This window comes from Lissotriton helveticus, chromosome 2_1 (genome assembly GCF_964261635.1).
Source record: "Lissotriton helveticus chromosome 2_1, aLisHel1.1, whole genome shotgun sequence".
Classification (NCBI taxonomy): Eukaryota; Metazoa; Chordata; class Amphibia; order Caudata; family Salamandridae; genus Lissotriton; species Lissotriton helveticus.
Window position 1 is genome coordinate 564624779 of NC_136059.1, and position 24150 is coordinate 564648928.

General features: G+C 44.1%; 1 protein-coding gene across 2 annotated transcripts in view; it reads left to right on the top strand.

Annotated features, from left to right (window-relative positions):
• Positions 1-24150, top strand: part of POC5 (POC5 centriolar protein) — a 267735-nt gene that overhangs the window by 35909 nt on the left and 207676 nt on the right. For both annotated transcript variants that reach the window (XM_078675228.1, XM_078675229.1), the window contains exon 2: positions 7844-7927. In XM_078675228.1, coding sequence (XP_078531354.1) covers positions 7844-7927 — 84 coding nt within the window. The remainder of the gene's footprint in view (positions 1-7843; positions 7928-24150) is intronic.

Consider the following 24150-nt stretch of genomic DNA (forward strand, 5'->3'; position numbering starts at 1 on the left):
TAATCAATTCCATTCGGATGTCTTCTCCTTGCCTTGTGGGGTGCCGCAGGGCACATCTTTGAATACTACACTTTTCAACCTGTATGTGTCCCCACTTGCTGCCATCATTCCTGCCTATGGGATATGAGCAATGACACCCAGATCATTGTGTCGATCCCCAGGAACTCCGCTGCTACCACAGATAATTTTTCTCAATGCATGTTGGCGGTCGCAGATTGAATGGACAGGAATTTCCTTAAACTTAATGGTGAGAAAACTTAGGTGTTGCTTTTTGGAATGCAAACTTCGACCTGGAATGGTAACTGGTAGCCGGGTCTCTTAGACGCACTCCCGATTTCAGTTTAGAAGGCTAAAAATCTTGGGGGTAATCTTAGACACTGATTTATTTCCGAATGGACAGGCACACTACACAGTCACTACCTGCTTCTGGCTTATAAGGAAGGTAAAAAAGATTTTTACTTTTTATCCCCCCTGTCAACAAGAAAGCAGGTAGCATTATCCTTCGTCATGTACAGACTAGATTATTGTAATTCCCTCTACTAAGATTTGAACATCGACACCCAGGCAAAACTTCAGGTTGGCACAGAATGTGCTTGCCACCGCTATTCTTGACATTCTTAAGTGCCAGTCAGCAGTTGCGGGGATGGGTGAGCTGCATTGACTCCCCACCAGGAAGTGCATTATATGTAAATCCATCTTTATTGTACATAAGGCCCTCCACCTTCCGAGCCCTGCTGGGATTAAAAATCTATTTAATCGTTGCATCCCAGGTAGAAACCTTTGCTCTCCTAGCTGCAATTTTGTCATCGTATCCAGGGTCCAAAGGAAGAGGTGGGGGTCAGAGTTATGTCAGTCGTTGCTGCCAGACTTTGAAACTTGCTTCCTCAACCTCAGACTACGATTGCTAAGCATTTGCCTTTTAGAAAGGCACTTAAGACCTGGCTCGATGCAATCTAGGCAGCTTCTCCTAGAATAAAATTAGTTTGACTGACACTGTTTAATATCAGTTGGCTGTGACTACATCGCCTAGATCCCTATGGGTAAATGTCGCAGCTGCATCATTTCCTAGGCGCACACATGCATGATAACACTTGCATGCTACTAGGGAAAAGAATGCATTGTTTATTTACCAGTCCAAGATGCAGTAATTTTAGTAGTTTGAAATGTTGAAAAAATGAATTAAATTAATATAAAAATGTTGTGGACTGCAAGGAGTTTGGGGAGCAAAGAAGGAACGGAACGGGGAAGCAGTAATGGTGGGGGGTCCAATTGTCTACACGGTTGAGTTCGGAACTTCTTCTACACTACTCATATGTTCTTTGAAGTATGTCTAGATTTTGGGATTTCTGTCTCATAAAAATGTTTCACTTCCCTCCTATTGTTCAAACTGTTTACAACTATGGTTTCTAGTTTAACCAGTAATGTACTCTGTCTGCAAGGTGAACCGCAGTACTTCCACCTCTGATTTATTTTTACTACTTCCAAAATATGAAAGTTGATTTGATGTTGTGGTCCACTTCGTTACGCTGCATCCTGACTGGTACCTTTGGATTTCGAAATCTGTTAAGTTATATTCACTTTTTCTGATCTTCACTGTTCTACTAGTTGTTCTGATGTAAGCCTCCGAACACAGGCATTTGATTAAGCGGACATAATTATTACTGTCACAGGTAGTGAAACTATTTAATTTTGTTTCCTCTCTTCTCGAGCTATTGCACATATTTTCGTATCATATTTGAGCAGTGAATACATTGTAAATATGGGCATATTCTTTTTCTGTGTATTCTAGTGTTTGTGTTTATTCTTTAACTCTGATAAGCTTATCTTTGACTTTTTTATGTCTTTTATATGACATCGTAGATGGGCCATCAAAGAAATCCTTCGGACACATGTCCACAAGGTGTGAGAATCTGAGGCGGCGTTTGTGGCGTGTCAGGGTGCCAAAAATGATTGTGGCACTGGGCGCCACCAGCACTTGGGCTGGCCCTGCATGTTCGCACCACCTATTTCAAAGACCCTTGATGATTCGATTAATCATCTTGCTTGAAGTAAAATATCTTTGTCCTCTTTCACTAGTATAGTAACATCTAGGAAAAGCAGCAGTTTGTAATCGAGTGTATTCATGTATTTGGTTTAACTAAGCAAAACAAGGAACATGTCAAAGCGTTGTAGTATCTTGAGACCCTTCCATCATAATTAAGATGTGCTCTCCTTTGAATGTCCTCCTGAAGATGTTTGCATAGAAAGACTTTAATACAGCTACGAAAGTATGAGCAAAGCCTGTCAGTAGAAGTGATTTTAATATACTATATAATAAAGTAACTATAATTAAAAAAAAAAAACAAAAAAAAAATATTTCCAAAATAGACAAAGTTCTACTTATCCTTTCTTTTATGCATAAGGTATCTGTGTTTAATAATGTGACATCTCTGGTACGTAACCAAGTTTCTGTATTTCCATTAATGACAATTTTTTTTCAAGAAGTCAGAACATGGCCCAGTATTAGGTTTTCTAGATCCCCTAACATTAAGGACTTTATCAATGTGCGAACCCAAGAAAGAAAACCAATTGGACTACAACCATCCCACAACCCACTAGCACTATTTGAGTGAGATGCGGTTTAGGATCGATCGGTCCTATGAGATATCATAGAGATAATTAGTGGAACTCAAACCCTTATGCAAAGACACACTTAGGATCGCTAGGAAGCCAGGGAGCTATTTTAAAGATTTATTTTTAAAATGAAAATCCTATTTTAGTGCATGCAAAAAGAATATAACGAATATGAAAATTAAACAAAATTGTGGCAGTGATATATATCAAGAGTGAATAACAAATAATATTGTAACACTGGTGATATCATAAAACTTTCGTTATATTAGTATCTCCAATTCATTCCTCATCTCTTTGGCTAACTAAATTTAACTTCGCACCAAAATGGGCGTCTAATTTGACTTTCAAAGACGGTTCATTCCTGTATACCTCGTCTGAAAATTAGAACCAAGGTTAAGCAAAATAGCGGTGTCGGCAAGCAGGCCGATAAGTCCACTAAGCTTAGACTAAATGGCCCTCCCGGTACCTGTTAGCAAAGAAAGGCGATGCGGTTCTGTATGGCCTCTGTCTTGAGTCTCTGGCACATTTAACTGTTTGTTTTATGAATTAATAGACCTATTTGCACAACGATTCATGTATCTGTTTCATTCTAGTATAGTAGGCCTGCTTGTAGGAGTTCTTTAAAAAAAAAATATATATTATTGTATTATAACGAACACAGCAAGAAGGATCATGCAATGTACAGTATAAAGTGAAAGCAAACGCCAACAGGATTACCAAGCAACATGCTCATACAGTCCGCACTACTATCGCAAAAGTCTGCTTTTGTCGTGTATCTCTTTTCAGTCAATTTAAGCAATGTTATTTCAAGCAAAAACAAGCATTTGCAATGCAATAGGTCTGGCATAGAGCTATTGGCGTTGTAAATTACAATGTATTTGACCTATGTGTTTTTGTTTGGAGCGTGGCGAATGCATGTGGTGTGGAGTGGAATCCGGTGTTAATGCCATAATGTAAACACAAAGACAACAATAGTGCATGAAACTAGGACTAGCAGGCTTGTAAACTTACTGTAAGTATTTTGATAATGCTTCTAAACCGCAATATTAATACTAATATTAAAGGAAAACTCATGTTGCCTGTGCGCGATTTGTTGAGAAAGGACTGGTAAAGTAGGGACTGAGTCAGTTAACTATAAAATAGTTTGCTTATAAATAACCTGTTAGGTTGAACAGCCAGTGTTGCAAGCCATACCTTACCTTCTTTACAAGGATAGCTAAACGTGCTAGATGTTAATAGCAAAACTGGTGACTGATAGGTTTGGGGGGGGGGAAACTCTTGACTGCAACGGCAGCATAACTGTGTTATTTGTGTTAATATACCTACCAAAAACATTCGGCTCAGACCAAAAGCATTTACATGATATCGCCCATGCACGCTGGGAATACGAGAGACTACTTTAATCTTCACAAAATCTAAGCAAGATATACTGTATTTTCTATAAAAATCTAGTACATAATCTTGCATGGAAAAGAGAGAAGCTGTGTGTGAAATCTATCACTACCTCTTCCTTGACTGCAAACAGACCAGAACCATCTGTAGTTGTTTTTTTGATGATTGTCTGCTGAGGGCAAAGGGGGTAATGAGGCCAGGCGTAATCGAAAGCTCCCCATGGACCACTGTAACCCCTTTCCAATGGCAAACCCTCTGCTGAGATTGAGAGACTGCCATAAATGAACCACATGCACCAACATTACAGAAGAGCGCGAACACCAAACACACCAACATTTACCACGTTGCCCCCCCCCCCAAAAAAAAACTATGAAACCTTAAAAGCCTCAACACGCTAACATAAAATCAAAATATAATGAACATACAGAATTTAAAAAAATGCTTCTGTCCACTATGCAGCTTAAAGAACACATGAAAAAGAATGAAGCAAAACTTCAAAGCGTTTCCATGGTGACTCAAAATACAAAGGTAATCATAATAACAACAAGCAACGGGATCAGTTTGCAGTTCTTCAGGGAATTGGCCTCTGTGTCTTAACTAAATAAAAACACAATCTGACACACCGAAGGTATGGCCTACAGTGGTCACTGCACACTAATGGCCTCCAATTCCTCTGCTGCCTGCGCCCTGGGCAGCTTTGGACGGCTTCCCACAAATCTATCCCACCGTTTACAAGTTTGAATATACTATCCCGCGTCAACAGCCTCTCTGCGTGAGCGACAATAATGTAGCTCTAGTTTTTGTGCTTAAGTTGTGTAATCACTCCTGAAATAACCACACCTCTGGACTCTTCTGTGTTGTGTAGGGGCCCGGACTGACATTCAATCAGTCAATTGTGAACTACAAATGCGTCGGTCTCCTAGATATGTTATTATTTGAGGGTCACAGTTTAAAACGGTCCATTATTTGCAATAGCTTGTGTACAAGGAGGATTACAGAGCAGGGGTGTAAACTATAAACACTACAGAGCATGCTTCTGTCCCTACCCTGAACTCTTTATTGTAAAACGTAATTGCCCCGTGTGGTCAGGTAGAACCTCTCACTCTTCACCGGAACTCTGTGCGGGCATGTATTCTGCTGCGCGCCTGCTCTGGAGTTTTCCTGGGAGAGGACCCTGCACAGTGGGACTCTGCTCTGCTGCAGATGTAAGCACGACAGAGCTTGAAAAACATCCCAGGCAAGCCCTGCATGGATGCATAAAGCCCAAGGGATAAAGTTACTCCTAACAGTGCCATCTTCTGTTAGAAATTGTACTATTAATTGTCCTTATTTTTTTATGAGTGTATATGTATGTATATGTGTGTGTGTGTGTATGTGTATGTATATGTGTGTATATGTATGTGTGTGTATATATATATATATATATATATATATATATATATATATATATATAGTGTGTGTATATATATATATATATATGTGTGTGTATATATATATTTATATATTAGTCTGCTATTCCTCGTACTTGGTCGAAGCAGCTTTAGACAGCCAGTCCTGAAACTGATTCCTACTAAAAGAAGCACAAAAGGCAGTTGACATTGAAATTGCCAAAAATACTACTAATAATAATAAGAAAACAGGCAATGGAGCAGGAGGCACGGTGCAGGAGGCAGCACTAACACAACTGTGGCATTAAGGGGAGGTGGGAGAGAGGAATGCTATATTAAAATGTAAGCAGGTATGGTGCCAAAGCAGAACCCAGGCACAGTAACAGAACAGAAAACCAACAAAAATAATTGTCCCCCATAAAGAACAGATCAAGAACCATAACGTATTGCAACAGTACTTAGTCCCTTCTGCGTAGGAGGAACGGAAGGAATTTTAAAGGATACTCAAACAAATCAAAAGTAGGGGGATGGCTTTAAGCACACAAGAGAAGTTACAACAGGTCTTGAATGCTCAAACTAAAAAGAATCTGCTGTAAGTAAACCAGCGATCAATAGTGAGATCCACATCTTACCAACAAATTTAGTGAAGGATCTATTTTGTATCATTGTGTGGTTCGCCATACTTGCCATAACCGTAGGAAGAGGATGCGAGACTGAGAAGAAAGTGAAATCTGGAGCGGGGGAGGGGAGCAGGATGCTTGCACTGGGATTCAGGATGTTCGGCCCCATTCTGATTTAATTTTGAATTTGGTTTTGATGCTCTAGTCCTGAGCTCTCGCTACCTCTTTTTTTCCATTTTCCCCCTGTCGCTCCTTTCTGTGGAGTACTGTGTTCTTGCTGTCTGCCCATTTTACCAAGTTTCTGTGCCATGTCTGGATATTGAGACTGCTGTTGTCACCATCCAGTTCATAGGAATTTGACATTTAGTGAGGGCCAGGTATATGAATCTGCTAATTACCTTATTGGCCATTGACCTTGGGATAGGCCTAGTCCACATGTTTCAGGCCCATTGTGCATGTTCCTATGGGTTAACTATGGCTGCACTCATCGCCAGTGCTCCCGTGAGGTGGTAGAAGTGCACACTCTTCCCCAAACTTGAGGCACTTTGCTCCTGCACTGGGGTACATTCTGTTGAGGGTGATCTATTCTATATGTATATATAAATAAAATGGATAAACTTGACTCTAGCATTTCTAGAGATTTCTGTGGCAATCTTTTGTACCCTGTCAAATTCCAATTTAGTGATCGACTGTGTCGTATTGTTTGCCCATTTGTCTCTCAATTAAGCTAGCGAGCATTTTGTATGGTCTGTGAGTCTCATATACTAATGTATCAGCTTTGCGATCGTCATTGATGGTGCATATCATTCTTAAACCTTGATATGTTAGCAGTTCATTCTGACCCACTTTCCATAACTTCTGCAGAGCACTTTCTCATGCCACATGCAAAAGAAAGTGCCCTTCAGGAAGATCAGACTCCTCCTGCAACTCCCCAAAGTCTACTGAAGTCCCACTTTCAAGAGATCCCCAGATTTTTCCCCATCCCTTGCTTTGTCAATTGTATCGAATCCCTCCAGGATCCTCTGTAGAGAAACTAGAGTAGGTTCATCCGGAAGTCCGGTGCAGATTTTGTTGTTCAGTTACCTTCGTCCAATGCACTGTGACATTAATCTTTGTGTGACTAGCATCTCTGCAGCCTTATAAGCAACTTGATTCATATTTTGAGCTGGCGATCGAAATGGAAATCTTCTGCCTCCTCAGTTTTTGAACCTTAATTTAGCACAGCACTTGGGCGCTGATCCAAATAATAAGACCTAACCTGGTGTCCACGGAGCGGGGCTCAAATCCATGCCGGTGCCTGATGGTCAGACACTCGTCCTAAACTGCGATTCGGCGTGAGCCCCACAGTTGCACTTTGACCTTATTGAAGTTGTATTTGCTACATCGTATTGCTGTAAGCGGGTTTAGAAATTAAGGTAGTCTATCGTAGGAACTAAAGTTTGGGAATGTGGAGCCGATTTAAGAGTCTGCCAGTGGTGGACTTTCTCTGTTTCAGGGAAGCTTTTTAATCCTTCCTGTTATGAAAATACCTTTAGTAAACACCCCCTCTTTTACAGTCCTGCACAGACGTTTGGGGCGTCATCCAGCGTCTGCTATCTTCTGTATTTCTGTACGTATTTCTGACTCTATTTTTAAATTGAATATTATGTTCTATATCTCATTTTTCGAACAATGTTTAGACTTCAGAAATGGTTATGTAGACCTTAACTAAATCGTGCAAAACAATCAATATTAAAACAAAAACTACAAATTCTCATCTTAAGCTTTTGATCAATCACAAATTAGTGTTCTCTAGTTTTATGTTTTGATATTTTCTATGTATTTATGCAGATGTCATCTGACGAGGAAAGAAACTCCACTCCAGTTCTCCCAAAAGACTCTGATCGTGGCAGTTCTGTCTCTTCAGAGTTCCAGGTAGGACAGACACAACTCCATTCCTCCTTTTCAAACTTCGGAAAAACCTTCCTTTCAGACAGCTTGGATGGATCTCTTTGTAAATAATTAGCATTTAATAGTATGTAGCTTGTTAACTCTCAGCCCGTGAAAATACGTTTTCATCTGAGTCATTACGATGCAATGTGAGGATCCTGCCTTAGCTAGGACCACCTGAGTCTTCTATTTGCAACAATGAGTTTTTACTTGTGTCCTTGTTTGACACGCAGTAGCCATCCAGCTCTTCTATACTTCATTTTTTTTTCCTATCACTTAACTATTGTTGGAAAATGAGGCGGTATCTGTGAGGCCTGCACAAATAACATGTCACAATTGTCCTTCACTGGGATCCAAACACCCTAGTGTAGCGCCTGACTCTTAGAGGTTAGCGTTGCAGAGCAGTCTAAGGCTTACTCAAGGGAGGTGGTGTGGGCTAGTAATTGCCATTACAGGTGCGCAGAAATAACACTCCATAATTGATTGTCCTGTCTGTACTTTGCTTTATAAAAGTAAGAACATTTATTAAACACACACACTACTAAATACTATGCACCAATTAAAAAATATACATAATCTCTTGGAATTTCTTTGTGACATTGCATGACATCTCCACCCCTCCCGCAGGGGGCGGTGGGGTCTAATACCACCACCACCTCCATGTATGCACAGCGTCTTGCCCCCTAATGCAGTGAGCTGACACAACCTGGAGCGAGGGCCCTACCAACTGGCACTATCCCATTGGTGACCCACCTCATCAACTCAACAAGCATTAAAACATAGGTACACCTGCCCTGTGGACACATAACCCTGACTGAGAATTGTATACTGACCATACAGTTTGCACCTCTACACCTTAGTGGCTAACAGTCTGGGTTGTTCCTCCCCTAACGCAGTAGCAAGAATACATGTTTGGACATCACTTCAAATGAGGTACTCATCATAGTTGATAACCGTTGAAATGGATTGCAATTAAAGCCCCTAAAAGGCATTAGTTGAATCACAGGATTAAGCATATACCGCCAGACACCCTAGCAGAAATGTCTGGCAAGATAACTCCACTTCGCTCATGACATCACCTTGCACAGGTAGTTCCCATAACACATGTGACTTTCAGTCCCTCTAAAAGAAATAACATTAGTAAATGCATTTCAGGGGCAATTACACCTCTTCACCTCCAGGGGATGCCTTCTTCCAGGCATCCCCGGCACAGCCTTCCACACCTCAAGGCAATCCTTAAGCCACCCCCCAGCTGCAGAACAAACGTTCAAGCCCAGGGGAAAGTTGATTACTGGCTGTGCCTTTGAGGGGTTGTTCCTTTTGAGTCCCCGTGAGACTTAAGGAGAGACTTTCCTCTTCATGCAGGGGGAGGCTGCGCTGCTCCAGCAGCTCCTCCTGTATCCTGTCACACATTTGGCGGTGACCTCATCCTCCTGGGGCCACCATGAGCGGAGAAAAGGCTGTATTCCCTTGCAGGCTGGTCCAGGCTTGCAAGGCATTGTGGGGCGCTTCTTCCAGCCCCGTGAATAGTAGAGCAGCGGCTCCCCGGCTGCTTAGGGAGAATGGCGCTGCTCCTGCGGACCGCCTCTCTGCTCCCTGCCTCAGTGGGGGCCCGGTCCCACCTGGACCCCCAATAAAGTATTAGCAGCTCAGGGAGCCCACCCCCAGTTGCTCCTGCTTATTTTCAGGGGCCCGAGCCCCTGGCACCTCCTCTCTTCCGCTCGAGGTCCCGGTCCAACCCTGGAACCCCGCACCGCAAGCTCGCTGGATCGCCACTTGAGGAGCCCATCCCCGGTGGCTCCCACCGGCTCCCCGCCCGGCCAGCACCCTTGCGTGCTGACGCGGGAGCTGGCACTCCTCTTCTGGTCTGCCCGCTCCGGCGGGCAGACACAGAGAATTCCCGCTGGTCTGGCCGGAGCCACGGCGGAGTGCACTGGCACCCCCCCCCTCACCTTCCCGGAGCCGCAGGGGAGTGCGACGGCACTCCTCTGCCTTCCTCCGTTACTTTGGGGCCCGGAGATGGGGTCCCGAGCCCTACGCCATCTCCACGGGGAGCGCACCGACACTCCCCGACATAGCTTCTTCCGCCGGGGCTCGGAGATGGGGTCCAAGGCCCCTAAAGATTCTTCACGGGGAGCGTGACCGCTTTTCTTCTAGTCATCGGGGCCCGGAGTTGGGATTCCGGTCCCCAGGGACATCTTTGCGGGGAGGGGGTGTGACAGCGCTCCCCGCCTTCCGGCATCACCGGGGTCCAGGGTGGGCTCCTGGCACCCTGCAAGGCATTTTCTCCGTTGTGCTCCCCGGCTTCACTCTGACCCTCCCCGGGGGCATTTTATGGACTGGCGGCGGAGCCCCACGCGCTTCGTCGTCGGTCTGCCAAAGGTCGCCTACTTATGGGGGCCATATCTCAGCCCCCAGGGGACCGATCTTCGCGATTCTCGCCTCTTCTTGCTCTTGGCCATGCTCCCCTGCCACTGGGAGCACGTTCCTTCACCCTATTGATCTCCAAGAGGGTGAATGCAGCAGGGAGTGGTCTTCACTTGCTCCCTGCGCCAGCCTTTCGCCTGGCTATCTTCCTGGGCCTCTCTTCTCCTTGCGCAGAGGTCCAGGCTCCTGGTCACTTGTCCGGGTCTGGGCCAGTCTTGAGGTTCTCCCTTCCAGCTGCCCATGGTGCCAGGCTCCAGCACCAGTCGTCCTCAGCCGACCAAACCCCAGAGAGAGCTACTCTTCCTCTGTAAACTCCTTTTTTTAAATGTTTTTTTTTTTTTTTAAAGAATTTGAAGGGGCTAGCAGGAAGTCTGTTTGTACTATCAAACAGTGACCCATCACTTCCCTGCCCCTGTCCCTCCTTCCTGTCCAGGCCTCTGGGTCTGTTCAAAATGGCGTCGTCCAGTGGTCTCATGCCACAAGGTGTCAGAGAGCCCCCCCCTCCTCGCTGCCTTCTCATAGTTTGGTGTCAGCTGCTGATGGATGAACCTGTAGCTCCACCCATCTTATCTTCTCGGAGTGGAGGCCTTCGCCCTTCGAATGCTTGTTGTTCAGGGCTGGGCCTCTGATGCTACAGCTTGAGGAGAAAGGTCATTAATTCAGCCTGGCAGGGTCAGCCCCAGCCAGGCCCTGGCCCAGAAATTTCTCGATGACCCAAAAGAAGTACAACTATGACTTTGGATGCCGCAGAATACTTCTTGTCACATAAGTTATTGTGGACTTTAGTGCGTTTCTGGAATGTGTAGGCCCTAGGTAAGTAAAACTATGTGCTCCCCATCCTCCTAGGGGAATAATGCACACTGACTTTCCCTCAAATGTTTCTTCCCATTGTAGAAAGCCTATTCCATGTCACCACCCATTGCTGCATGTCCTGCCACACCATTCAATTTGTAGCTGCACCTGGTCTGCGCACGCTAGGAATCCTCCCCTGCGCAGCCCTTACACTTGTGCACACGCATGTACACACGTCTGCATGTAACCAGCCCGGTGCCCCTTGTTCTGGCTGCAGCGCTGTGGCCTACTCGCGCCAGGGGGACACCGTTAAAATACACATTCAGTCCCTCTCATCATGAGTTCACTGTGGGTAAGTCTCAACTAATGAGGCTCTCCCACAGTAAAAACTCAACAAATAGGTGTTCAAAAAGCAAAAAGTGCGGGTAGCTCAGCTGGTCAGAACCACCTTCTAACTACTATGATATTCCTTTCATGCTGTTGTGAGCCTACTATCTCCAGTTAGGTGGGCCTTAGTCTGCTTGTGACCAGACCCTAATCAAACAGACACCCTGGCCCTCCTGATGTGACGATGACACTCAAGGCATGTGGTATGTTTCTGCCCTCCAAGAACAAGATCACACGGCATGACCTATGTCATCCTCCAGTTGTCACTCTTTCATCCCAGTCCAATACTTTTAGATCTCGGAGGCCTATTCCTGTTTCTTATTTACCTGAGTGGAAATCTTCATGCCCTCCTAAAGATGTAGATTTTACAACATTTTTAGTTTAATTTTTGGGAGGAAATGACCCTTCATGGCACAGTTAGGCAAGCATAGTGGAAGAAATGTTGGGCAAGGCAACCATTTGTCTGTTTTTTTTCCCCATTCTTCCGCCCTGTTCTCTGAAAGATTACTCATCTCTGGGAGATATATATCTATATTATATACACATACTGAAAAAAACATAGGTTTCACACATGTTATAGTTAGCTGGACATTTCACTCATAAAAAACCATTGAAATTCCCCAGTTATAGTTAGTTCAGCTAACTATAACTTGCGCGCCCACAATGCTCTGCTGATGACGTCAGATATTACATCACTCATGACATCTCAAATGACATCACTCATGACATCATCCAGTAAATGTGTGTCTTTCTGAAAAATAAATATTTTTTATATATGTATATCTAAAGGTCGATGGAAGAATAAATGGGTAAAAAAGTGTCTAAATAGATGTTTTTTTTTGTAAAAATGATTGTATAACTGACTTATTAAGTGTATTTTAGTGAATACATGTATTAGCGAGAAATGTTTAAATATGTAAATATCTGTATCAGTGTCTCACTTTGTGTATAAGTGACTGCATGGGTTGGTGAATAGCCCAATGAGTTTCTATATGGGTTATTAGTTGGTTTTTTGAGTATCAGTATGAGTGTCTGTATGGTTTGGTGGGGGGTAATACTTGGCGCATAGATGCATGAATGACTGACTCACTGTTTGTATGTGTTTTGAAGACCGCATGTGTGCAGGACTTTATGGGTGGATGAGTGTTTGTATGGGTGTGTTAGTGAGTGAATGACGGTCTCAATAGTATCTTTGAGTAACTACATATGTTTTAAACTAGTATATGTGAGTATTGATGTATATAAGTGGGTATATGTGAGAGAGAGAGATTGGAAGAGTTCCTGTATAAATAAGTATGTGTTTCTATAAGTGATTGTTTAAGAGAGTAAGTATGTGTACGTTTCTGTAGAAGTAAGTGTAGTGGTGTGTGTATAGCTGTATATGCAAGTAAATGGATGTTTGATAGTTTATTTGCATGTGTGAGTGTGTGTGTGAGTAACTCTATGGATGAGTGTCGGTGTGTAACAGGATGTATAGGTGTATGATTACTTATGATGAGCGAGTACATGTGTGAGTGACTATATAGAACTGTTGGTGAATGAGTGGATGTGTATGTAGTTGTTGGAATTACTGAATAGCTTGTTGTAACTGGTATTGGTATCCATTTTTTTATTTTTTTATTTTAGTTTCTATTTTTGAATGTGTGTATCAAAGGTTATATTACGGTGAGAGGAGGTCTGCCACTCTTTCACAAGGATGATGTCATCAGTGATGTCATTTGAGATGTCATCAGTGATGTCATCAGTGATGTCACTGACCATGTGATGAGTGATGTAATATGTGACGTCATCAGCAGTGCATTGCGGGCGCGCGAGTTTTAGTTAGCTGAGCTAACTATAACGGGTGAATTTCAATGGTTTTGTATGAATGAAATGTCCAGCTAACTATAACATGTGTGAAACCTATGGTGTTTTCAGTGAATTTCTAAGGTTTTTTAAATGCTAATTCCTAACTACAACGTGGCTGAAACCGATGGTTTTTTCAGTGAATATCTAAGGTTTTGTAAATGATAATTTTTAAATGTATTAATTGTTATCTTTTTTTAAACTGATTTACTACATTGTTTCTAACTATTTATTTTTAGATATTTTATTTTTTAAATTACATTACATATTTTTAATATAAATTGGAAAAAATGTTTTTAAAAATATTGAAAGTGTAATATTTGTTTTTTTATTTTATATATATATATATATATATATATATATATATATATTGATATCCTATGGAAGGAAATTCAAGTTACAGGTAAGTACGGTTAGAATTACTTTTCAGAATCAGTAGTGGGCTGAAAGATGCAGCACTGAGGTCTCCTGATAACAGGTGAGTAAATCGGAATTCATAGTTCAGCTGATTTTAGAGGATTTTTTTAAAGTTCTATAACTCCACACTTGGAAGAATTTCCAAGTGAAACCAGTCAATGTTAGCCTATGGAAGGAAATTCAAGTTAATGTAAGTACGGTTAGAATTACTTTTCAGGATCAGTAGTGGGCTGACAGATGCAGCTTTGAGGTCTCTCCTGATAACAGGTGAGTAAATCGGAATTCATAGTTCGGCTGATTTTAGAGGAATATTTGTACGTTTCAAAAATAGACACTTAGAAACTTTTCTGGTGAAAACCACACAATAGATTCCTATGGAAGGAAATACAAGTTACTGGTAAGAACGCTTAGATTTACTTTTCAGGGTCCGTCCTGGGCTCAAAGATGCAGCACTGAGGTCTCTCGTGATAACAGGTGAGTAAATCGGAATTCGTAGTTCGGCTGATTTTAGAGGAATATTTTGCTCAATAGTGCAAGAAGGGAACGTGTGCAAACACACCCTGTGGCGCGTTTTAGGTTGGGGAATTAATTCCTCTTCAATCCTGAGGTCCCCTGTGGGCCAACTAGCCCACCAGGTACCTCCAGTATGCACCAGGGAGCTGCGTTGCAGAGAGGTGTTCAGAGGCCACGCCCCCTTTCTACAACACTTTGCAACGGAGCTCTGTGGCGCTTACAGGAGGCACCTGGTGGGCTAGTTGGCCCCTAAGGGACCTCTGGATTGAAGAGGAATTAATTTCACAACTTAAAACGTGCCACAGGGCATGTTTGCACACATATCACCTCAAGCCCCGCCCCCTACCTTCACCACTGTGCAAACGCGCCCCGTAGCACGTTCTAATTTGGGGGATTAAGTCCCCTTGCATACTGGGGGTCCCTGGGGGCCAACTAGCCCACCAGGAACCTCCATTATGCGCCAGGGGGCTGCGTTGCAGAGAGGTGTAAAAAGGGGCGTGGCCTCATTAGACCTCTCTGCAACGCAGCCCCCTGGCGCATACTGGAGGTTCCTGGTGGGCTAGTTGGCCCCCAGTATTCAAGGGGAATTAGTTCTCCCTCTGCAAACGCGCCAGGGTGCGCGTTTGCAGAGAGGTGCAATGAGGGGGCGTGGCCTCCTCCCCGATCCCGTTTAAAAAAAAAAAAATGTATTTACTTTTAAGAAGCCCCTTTATTTTGGGCCCTGGGGACCCCATCCTCCAGGGCCTGCCCCCAATTTTTTAAACATTTTTGGGAAGGGGTCCATGTGGCCCCACTCCCAAGGCCTTTTTCGGCCCCGGGCACCCCATCTCCCAGGGCATGGCCTTTTATTTTTCTAAAAAAATTATCTTTTGGAGGGGGGCTGCCTTGCTCCCCTCCTGTGGTCTCTTATGACCCTGGGAACCCCATCCCCCGGGGCAGTTTTTAACTTTTCTTTGGGCCCTGGGGACCCCATCCTCCAGAGCCTGCCCACAATTTTTTTAATTTTTTAAACATTTTTGGGAAGGGGTCCATGTGGCCCCACTCCCAAGGCCTTTTTCGGCCCCGGGGACCCCATCTCCCAGGGCATGGCCTTTTATTTTTCTAAAAAAATTCTTTTGGAGGGGGGCTGCCTTGCTCCCCTCCTGTGGTCTCTTATGACCCTGGGAACCCCATCCCCCGGGGCAGTTTTTAACTTTTCTTTTTTACTTTTTTTTTGTGGACGGGGGCCAAATGGCCCCCCTCCCGGCCACTACTAGCCCCGTGGACCCTATTCCCCGGGGCTGGCCCTCCTCGTTGGGGGCCGTGTGGGGGTCCCCAATCCCCCCACGGTCCCAGCCGGCTTCCTGTATCCTGCGGGAGCCGTCATTGCTTTTCTACATGGGGAGCAGCTAAAATGCTGCTCCCCATGTAGAAAAGTAATCAGCTTTGGTTTTTGCAAGAGAGAGCAGGTTTCCTGCTCTCTCTTCCAAAAACCATAGCAAACTACAGTGTCCCGGGAGTAAGCACCCGGGACACTGCAGGAGCAGGTACGGGGGTGGCGGTCCCAAGGGCCCCCACAAGGCTCCAGGAGGGGGGCTGCGCGGCCACCCTCCCAACATTTAAAAGCCCCGGGGGGGTGGTGGTCCTCAGCGCTGGGGGGTCCATCACGGACCCCCAATATAAAAATGTAGTGCCCCGGGTAGGTGGCGGTCCCCGGGGCGTGTGGGGGGGCCGTGAGCCCCCCCATACATAATGTTAAAGCCCCGGGGGGTGGTGGTCCCTGGGGCTGCGGTGGGGACGTGAGACCCTCGCATAAGTAAGGTTAAAGGCCCGGGGAGTAGCGGTCCCCGGGGCTGGGGGGCCCCCTCTGGGCCCCCCATTATAAAAAAGCACATTGCCCTTGGCACTTTGCCCCCCCCTGGGGCAAATTAGAATAAAACCAGACTTCGTTTTTTTTTTTGTTTTGCGGGATACGCGTATCCTTGTGGGACCCCCTGAGCAGGCCTAGGGGGTCAGGGTGTTTCTAACCTGCCCCCTTTTCGCCTTTTGCGCACTTGTTTTTCAGTTTCTCTGTGCCTCGGTTCTACCGAGACACAAGATGGCTGCCAACACTTCCTGGTTTGGAGTGTTAACAGACAGTTGACTGCCAATTAGCATGCAGCTCGTGCTCGTAAGGGTACGCGTATGATCCTCGGAGGATATGCGTACCCTACTTCGTCCATAGATATATCTATGATTTTACTTTTGATTTTCTCAGGAACTACAGCACAGATGTACACCATTTAACCAAAAGCGTGAACTGTGAACCAAACTCTACCTTTTTGCCAAATTTGGTGTAATTCCGTTCAGCAGCTCGGGCTGTAGCCGCGGGTAAATGTCCCTATGGAAAATTGCATGGGGAAAACACGTTTTGGGACCCCCCCTTTTTTCTCGGCCCCCACTTGACGAATCACCCCGAAACTTTCAGAATAGGAGCGGAGCGCCCCATCTTCTTGGAGAATTTCACAAAGATTTGTCGACCGGGGCCAGAGTTATTACAAATAGAATGTTGCGGATTTCCTATGGAAACTAGGTCCTACCTATAACTACCTACTGGCGACCGCCAGTAGGTGTTCTATATATATATTGATGTGGAAGAACACATACGAGTGCATGTAACTTCATCTGTTTGTTTGAGCAATTTAGACAAGAATCATGGTTTGTCATATTATGCATGTTCTGGTGATTAATAAATTAATGTGAGAGACGTTTAACGTGCTACTCATCTCATTACGGTTCTTCTAATGTTAATGTTTCAGACTCGTATGCTTGAATTATTTCCCACATATAGCCCGTACACTTAATGTGTGAACTGCCAAACTGTAGAGGTGGAAAAAAAATGGCTTAAGCTACTTTCCCCTTAGAGACGTCCAAAGCTGGTATTTTCTACCAAGCTTGAAGTGAAAACGAACTCCTTACAGAGCTTTGCTTCTTCATCTAAATATTTTTTTATCATTTGTGTAAAACAAACTAGAAGGTGCCAGAGTGATGTTCAACAAGGAGGTTCAAGTCCGACACAGACATATTACCACTGATTAACAATGGAGGACAAACAAATAAAACTCATCAACATAAAAGAACAGTCTTAGCTGAAAGAATGGAGGAGTGAATTCAGAGATTAATAAGATCAGCATGGGTTCTTTGCTTTCTCGATGACCTTGCTCCTCAAACTAAAAAGAATCCAGATCAAAGACAGAAACCCCTTGTTCAATGGATCCCTCAACAATGTGAGGAGTTCCCTCCGGCAGACAGAACCTAACTGGACACTGCACCCGTAGGCAGCCCATCTAAAACTTCTCCGCCAGGCCAGAAATGCTTACAACAGGAAAATCCTTAACTCAAAAATGACTTTTTCAGAATAGAACTGGAGAACGCCAAGAACAGACCTCGTAATCTTTTCCATTTGGTCAAACACAATCCAACAAACTGGCTAAAACCTCCAAAGAAAACCCTAAATCTCTAATATCATGCTAAGAATTTTCCTCTTCCTCCTCCTCCTCCTCCTCCTCCTTCTGTGACAAAATCTCGGCCTTTGAAAGCGAACTTAATTCTGCAACGCACTCTCAAATACCGGCTCTTCCACGTCTCTACACGCTGCCCTCCCAGTCTTCACCTAAAAATCTAGCGCAGTGGTCCAACTTTGAAGTTTATGATGAACACTGTATCTCGAAAATCCTATCCTCCTTATACCCAAACAATCACTACAATGATCCTCTCTCCCTCCAACTGCCTAGCCGCCGTCTCGCAAGCTATCATCCCCTCTTGGACTGCTGTAATCAACGCATCCCTCCTACAGGGTTCCATACCTGATTCGCTTAAAGCGGGCCAAGTTGTCCCCATCTTAAAAAACCTACTCTCGATCCCGCTTCCCTGGACAACTATAGACCGATATCTACATCCCACTACTATCGAAAGTCCTGGAGAAATGTGTACAACTGCGGTTGAGCCAACACATCACCAACTTCCACCTACTTGATGACTTCCAATCCGGGTTCAGACCTCGACACAGCACGAAAACCACCATCCTCCACATTGTGGATGATGCCCTCAAAACCCTTGACCAAGGTAAAACCTGTCTTCTAATCCTCTTGGACCGATCATCAGCCTTCGATACGGTCAACCACGAAACTCTCCTTGAACGCCTCAAATTCAGGATGGGACTGGACGGCACCGTTATTGAATGTTTTAGGTCCTTCCTCCAGAATCGCTCACAGAGAATCCTAATCAACGGTAACTTATCCGCTCCCTCTCCGATTTATGGTTGGTGTCCCCCACCCTCTTCAATCTCTACCTTGAACCGCTCACAGTTGTGCGACGCGCCGCCAACATCGCCTACCACATGTATGCTGACGTCACCCAAATCTACATTAAAATCTCTTCTCCTGAGGACATTTGCTCCCAGTATGAGGCCTTGAGACTGACCGTTCACTCGCTCACCTCTAACCAGCTCAAACTAAATGCTAAAAAGATGGAATTTCTTCTCAACTCCCCACCAAAAAACAATCCAGACATTCAGGAATGGATTAAGGCTATCACCGCGCTAAACTGCCCTCCTACCATTGTGGACTCTACTAAATCCCTTGGAATAACCCTAGACTGTAGCTTGAATATGCATGCCCATATCAACTCGCTGGCCAAAACTGCAAGATTTCACCTTAACTACCCAAGACACATGAGACCTTTCCTTGACATACCCGACCTAAAAACGGCAACCCAGGCATTAGTCCTCTCCATACTCTAATATGGTTGCTCTACCCTCACAGGTCTACCCAAGAACTCTCTAGCACCATTGAAAGCCGGCCTCAACGCCGCTGCCAGACTCCTAACCGGCTCAAAGAAATTCAACCTCATCTATCCACACCTCAAAGCTCTAAACTGGCTCCCTCTCGAAGCCAGAATCCAACATAAGCTGGCTTGCGTCACACACAAGGCTCTTTACGCCAATTCCCCAGCCTATCTCGCCCAGAAACTTGTGATCTCTGGAGGAACCAGACTTCAAGGTCCGCCAGTGACATGTTGCTCCAACCGACAGGCTTGCGGAAAAAAAAACGTACAATCGGGCCTTCTCTGGGGCCGACCCAAGAATATGGAACTCACTTCCGCCTGCCATCAGAAGACTTCCATCTCTGACACGCTTTAAAAAGGAGGCTAAAACTTTCCTGATGGGCAAATTCCTCTCCTTACGCTTGCAGTTCAGTTACCTCAGCGACTTTAGTTTCTCACTCTTGTATGATTTTATCCACGGTGTCCCGGATGATACTATCCTGACACTATTGGACATCCTACCCTGGATTTGAGGCTACATTATTGTATTATTGTTTTATATTTTTTATCCCTATTGTGCCCTGATGTGCTATTGATTACTCTTTTTATTTTTGTTGATGCAACTACTATTTTACCCCTTTTGTGTCCACCCATCCTAAGTCCTGTATTTCACCCGTCAATTCTGTAAAGCGCTCTGATACCCTCATGGGTCTGGTTCGCGCTCTACAAAACTAAAAAAATAAAATAAAAATGCATATACAAAAACAAGAAGGGAGGAAGGCTGCAGCTACAACATAAGCAGGCACACATAACAGTGGTGTACACTGTTATGCACTCCACAACATATTTGCCCCCTACACTTGTATTTAGCCATACACTGTCCATAATCATTTATGCACCATTAACATGATCATACAATCAGACAGTGTTCACTGGTATGCAGGCAACATTTGCACACACATTGCTGAAATTTCACAATAGTGGAAGCGCAGTGTTTTGAGTCATACCCCTCGTCACAAGTTATTGTTTCTAATCAGTCACAATAGTAAACCATAGAATCATTTTGTGCCCACGCCTCGTACACTATCAGTTCAAGGAATATGGGGCACGCATCCAAAAAGTGAATTTTGATGCCACTGGCAGAGCTGGATACTGCTTCCAACATGGTGATGTTTTCATCCTCCTCTAGCAGGAGACACATGCAGTGTGTAGAAAGAGGGTAATGTCATATTCGCGCTATATAACTGCAATTACAAATATCCACACTCCACTACCCATTAGGCGTTTGCACTGAAATCTACTTTCAAATGCTTTGTGCAACGGAAATATGTTGTTGGCTGTAGCAGACAAAGACAACATGGTGATTGGTACACATGCATTAAACACCCTCTGCATTTGTGTACCCGGTGAGAGATTTATCCATGCCTAGTGGACAGAGCGGTACAAAAGGGGGTGGTGATGGACGGAGCATCTGAACCAATCAAACACTCCCACCCAGTCAAAAGATCTGGGTTTGATCCATCACCGTTTTTTAGCCCACTCTGCCACCCCAGTTCAGACATGGCTATATGCAAATCAGTCTGACCCTGTGCCTCATGGGAACAGTCCAGCCCGAACTGCCAAGCCATGCCTTCCTGGACCGGAAACAAGCTTCCGAGGACCGGTTTCTGGCATTCCAGAGTGCTGGCATGGACAGAGTGCGGCTGTTTTCTTACATCAAAGGTCACACAACGGTTCAAATCTTGCCCTGCAACCAAAGGTGAACCGCGGGTTTCAAGTCTAATCTGGTTTCCTCGCCACTGACAGCCTCAAGAGAGATTAATCAAATAGTCATTTATAGACGTGCAGCTCAACTGCCAATCAACAAACTATAAATATTTCACTATGTTGACCTTTTTCAAAATTGCGTTGTAGACTTTTACGGTGATTGTGCGTGCACTAGACAAAGAAGGCACATGTGGACATTTACAAGACACAAAAATAAATGTGGGATGTGTATTCCAATGGTAAACAGACATTACACGAATGGTAAAAAAGTCCTTACCCAATAATTAAAAGACTCCGTGTACTGCCGCCAGTAAAAGATCCATTCCAGGTGGGTAGAGCTAAAACTGCACAGGGTGGTAACCAGGAGGGACTAAAAAGCCTCACTTACAATGTGAAGCTAGCGTTTAGCATGGAGGATGATGCAGGCTACTATAGAGCGGGGGCGGAGCCTGCACTCCACTTCTGAAAATGAATCGATCACAAGAAGCCTTGCAGAGCGAGCAGCGCGCATGCGCTGCAACGCAGGTCTGCGAGACCTAAAAATGTTGCCACCACCAATGCCACCAATACAGGGAACACTGACTCTGCCCCAGAATCCACAAACAAATAGTCATAAGGCGTCAGGGATAGCATCAACTGACCCCAGGACAAGCTTGGGACCCCACAAAGCCTACAGCCATTTGGAGTGGAAGTTGCTTGATAATTTACTGGGAAAAAACACGGGTTAAAGTTATGTTATGATTTTTGCAGATTATGGATTGGACTGTAATTCACTAGCACAACTGCTCTACAAACAAGAATTTGCACACCAATTGTAGCGCTTATGACCTAATAGTGTTTACACCAGTAAATACTCCTAAAAGCTCAATGTAATTAAATAGCAACACCTAGTCAAACCAGTAAATAATACTACATTAGTCTTTCGTAGTACAGTATTTTCAGTTTTATCTGCTTCATCAAGGGCGGGGTCATGAATATTGCTGTTGTATGACATATGAATTGCATTACTCCCTATAACTTGGCAATTTTGTAAGCATGACTGCACTTGAGCTACATTTTTTTCAGTGAGTATATTACACAGACTGCATTAGTGCCTATGTAGTTATGATTTGGTAAGTTTCCATTCAATAAACGTTCCTTGAAAATTTTCATCCACTTTGGGTTCAATTTAGCAAAATGTCTGTGGAGTCTTCCATACTTTGACGCCCGACATTGTTTCAAATTTTCAAAATATCTCCAACTTTGGAGACTTTAAGTATGATGGCTTTTCTATTTTCTTTGCCCTAGCTCAACCTGATTTGGTTGGGCCCGGTCCCCAGTGGCCTTCACGTTCTAGATATGTTTTTTGTCCAGTTTTTTAAGTTTATCTGGTCTTTTCTTTTTTCATTCCTTGCGCCAAGAAGGTGAACGTGCACTCAAATAATAATAATGCAAATTTTCTGAGCAGGAATGGAGTATCCTTTGAAGAGTGATAGCTGGAAGATAGATAACTGGCCAATGTGATACCTTAACTCTTCTCCTCGAGATGAGGCCCCACTGTTTCATGACTATACTAGTATCCAGAATATAGGTGAGACTATACTAGTATCCAGAACATAGGTGAGACAGTACTGCTGCATACACCTGTGGAGCATATGCTAAAAGCACCCATGCTCCCAACTGAGGGCAATGGATAGGTTTTTCACCACTACCCAGCCTACCATCGCCCTGTCCCACCCGCACTCTCTAGCAAACGCTTGAGTCCTTGATGGTTGGCTCCCCCAACACCCCTAATGATTGTAGGCAGATCGATAAGGTAACTAGTGCCTAATTCATATTAAAATGTATACTTTGAAGTGGAGGAAGTTTGTTTTTTAACACAGTGGTGAAGTTATACCTTCTGTCCATCTGTTCTAACATAATAAGTTGATATATCCTGCATCTTACATGGACTGGCCTTTAAATGTTCATCAGATTTCACCTGACATTGCTCTCCCGCTTCAGAAGACTCCATTCAGCTCTCTCAGTGAGTGATAAGGGAGATTGTTAGACAAGAGTATATGAACGCATTTGATTTATACATTGCAAACCTAGCTATAAATAGTTTAGTGTCGCACAGTAGAACATTTACATTGCAAGTGGGTATCCTGAGGCAAGGGAATATTTTGCCTGCTATATTTTCTTTTGCATACAATGTGATGATAAACTATAGTTTGCACCAATGAAAATTTCTTATTTACCAAAAGTCTGTCAGGCTATCCAGTGAGGCAAAGAAATTGAATTGGCTAATAGCAACATACAGAAGAAGCATTGGCAAAGCCAATCGGTATCCTCGTTGGGACCTAATGGCTTTGCAAATTTCTTTTGGCAGTGCTTTGCAAAAACAAGGCACTGTGCAGCATCCCAAAAAAATGAAATGTGATGTCAGTCGAGTTACACGACATATACATACGTCAGACCGCAAGCACACACGGCAGCAGAATGACACGGAACACTTTGCTTTAATATTTTTATTTACGTATCCAAGATGACGGACGCCACTTGGATAGGTAATTAAAATAAAGCTTTTTTAGGGGGGCAAAATAGCCAATAAAAATAAACTAGGTATTGGGGGTTGAGGATAACCAAAGAGAGTGTGGGACGGGGATCGCAAACTCAGCACATCGAGGGCAGTAAGGAGAAGCACAAGAGGGAAAGAACACAGGAGCGCACAGGCAGGAGAGCGCAACATGGAGCGCAAGATGGAAGAGAGAAGTACTCTGAGCGAAGCGCAAGGAGTTAAAGCAGACCATCGAGAGACACTTAGCAGGGGGCCGAGAAAAGCACATGAGGAAGACAGCTGGAAAGCACATGCATGCTCATAGAGTGCTTAAGCAAAAATAAAAAAAGTAGTCCATGAAAGTGAGCAGTGGAAAGACACCAGTATTGAGACTGTACGCCAGGGGAGGGGCAAAACAAGATAGACCTAGCAATTCATTGAATAGGAAGCAAGCAAATGAATGACAATGCCAAAGCTTTAAACTTGCTGTACTTTCTGGTATGCTGACAGTAGGTCTTTTTCAAATAAACAGCTGCTTAAAAAAATCTATAAAAAATTTAAATAAACAGAGACTTAAAAAAGATCTCTGGCATACAGTGTTCAAAGGTCATTAGTAGTGAAAGAGGCTAATACTTGGCTGGATTTTGCAAAGTCTCTCTGTACTGTCACCTTCTTTGTTGTCCAAAACCAAAGTTTATCGTAGAAGAGCATCCCTTTCAGTGAATAATTGTCCCTGCTTTGCACAAGGGCTTACGTGTAT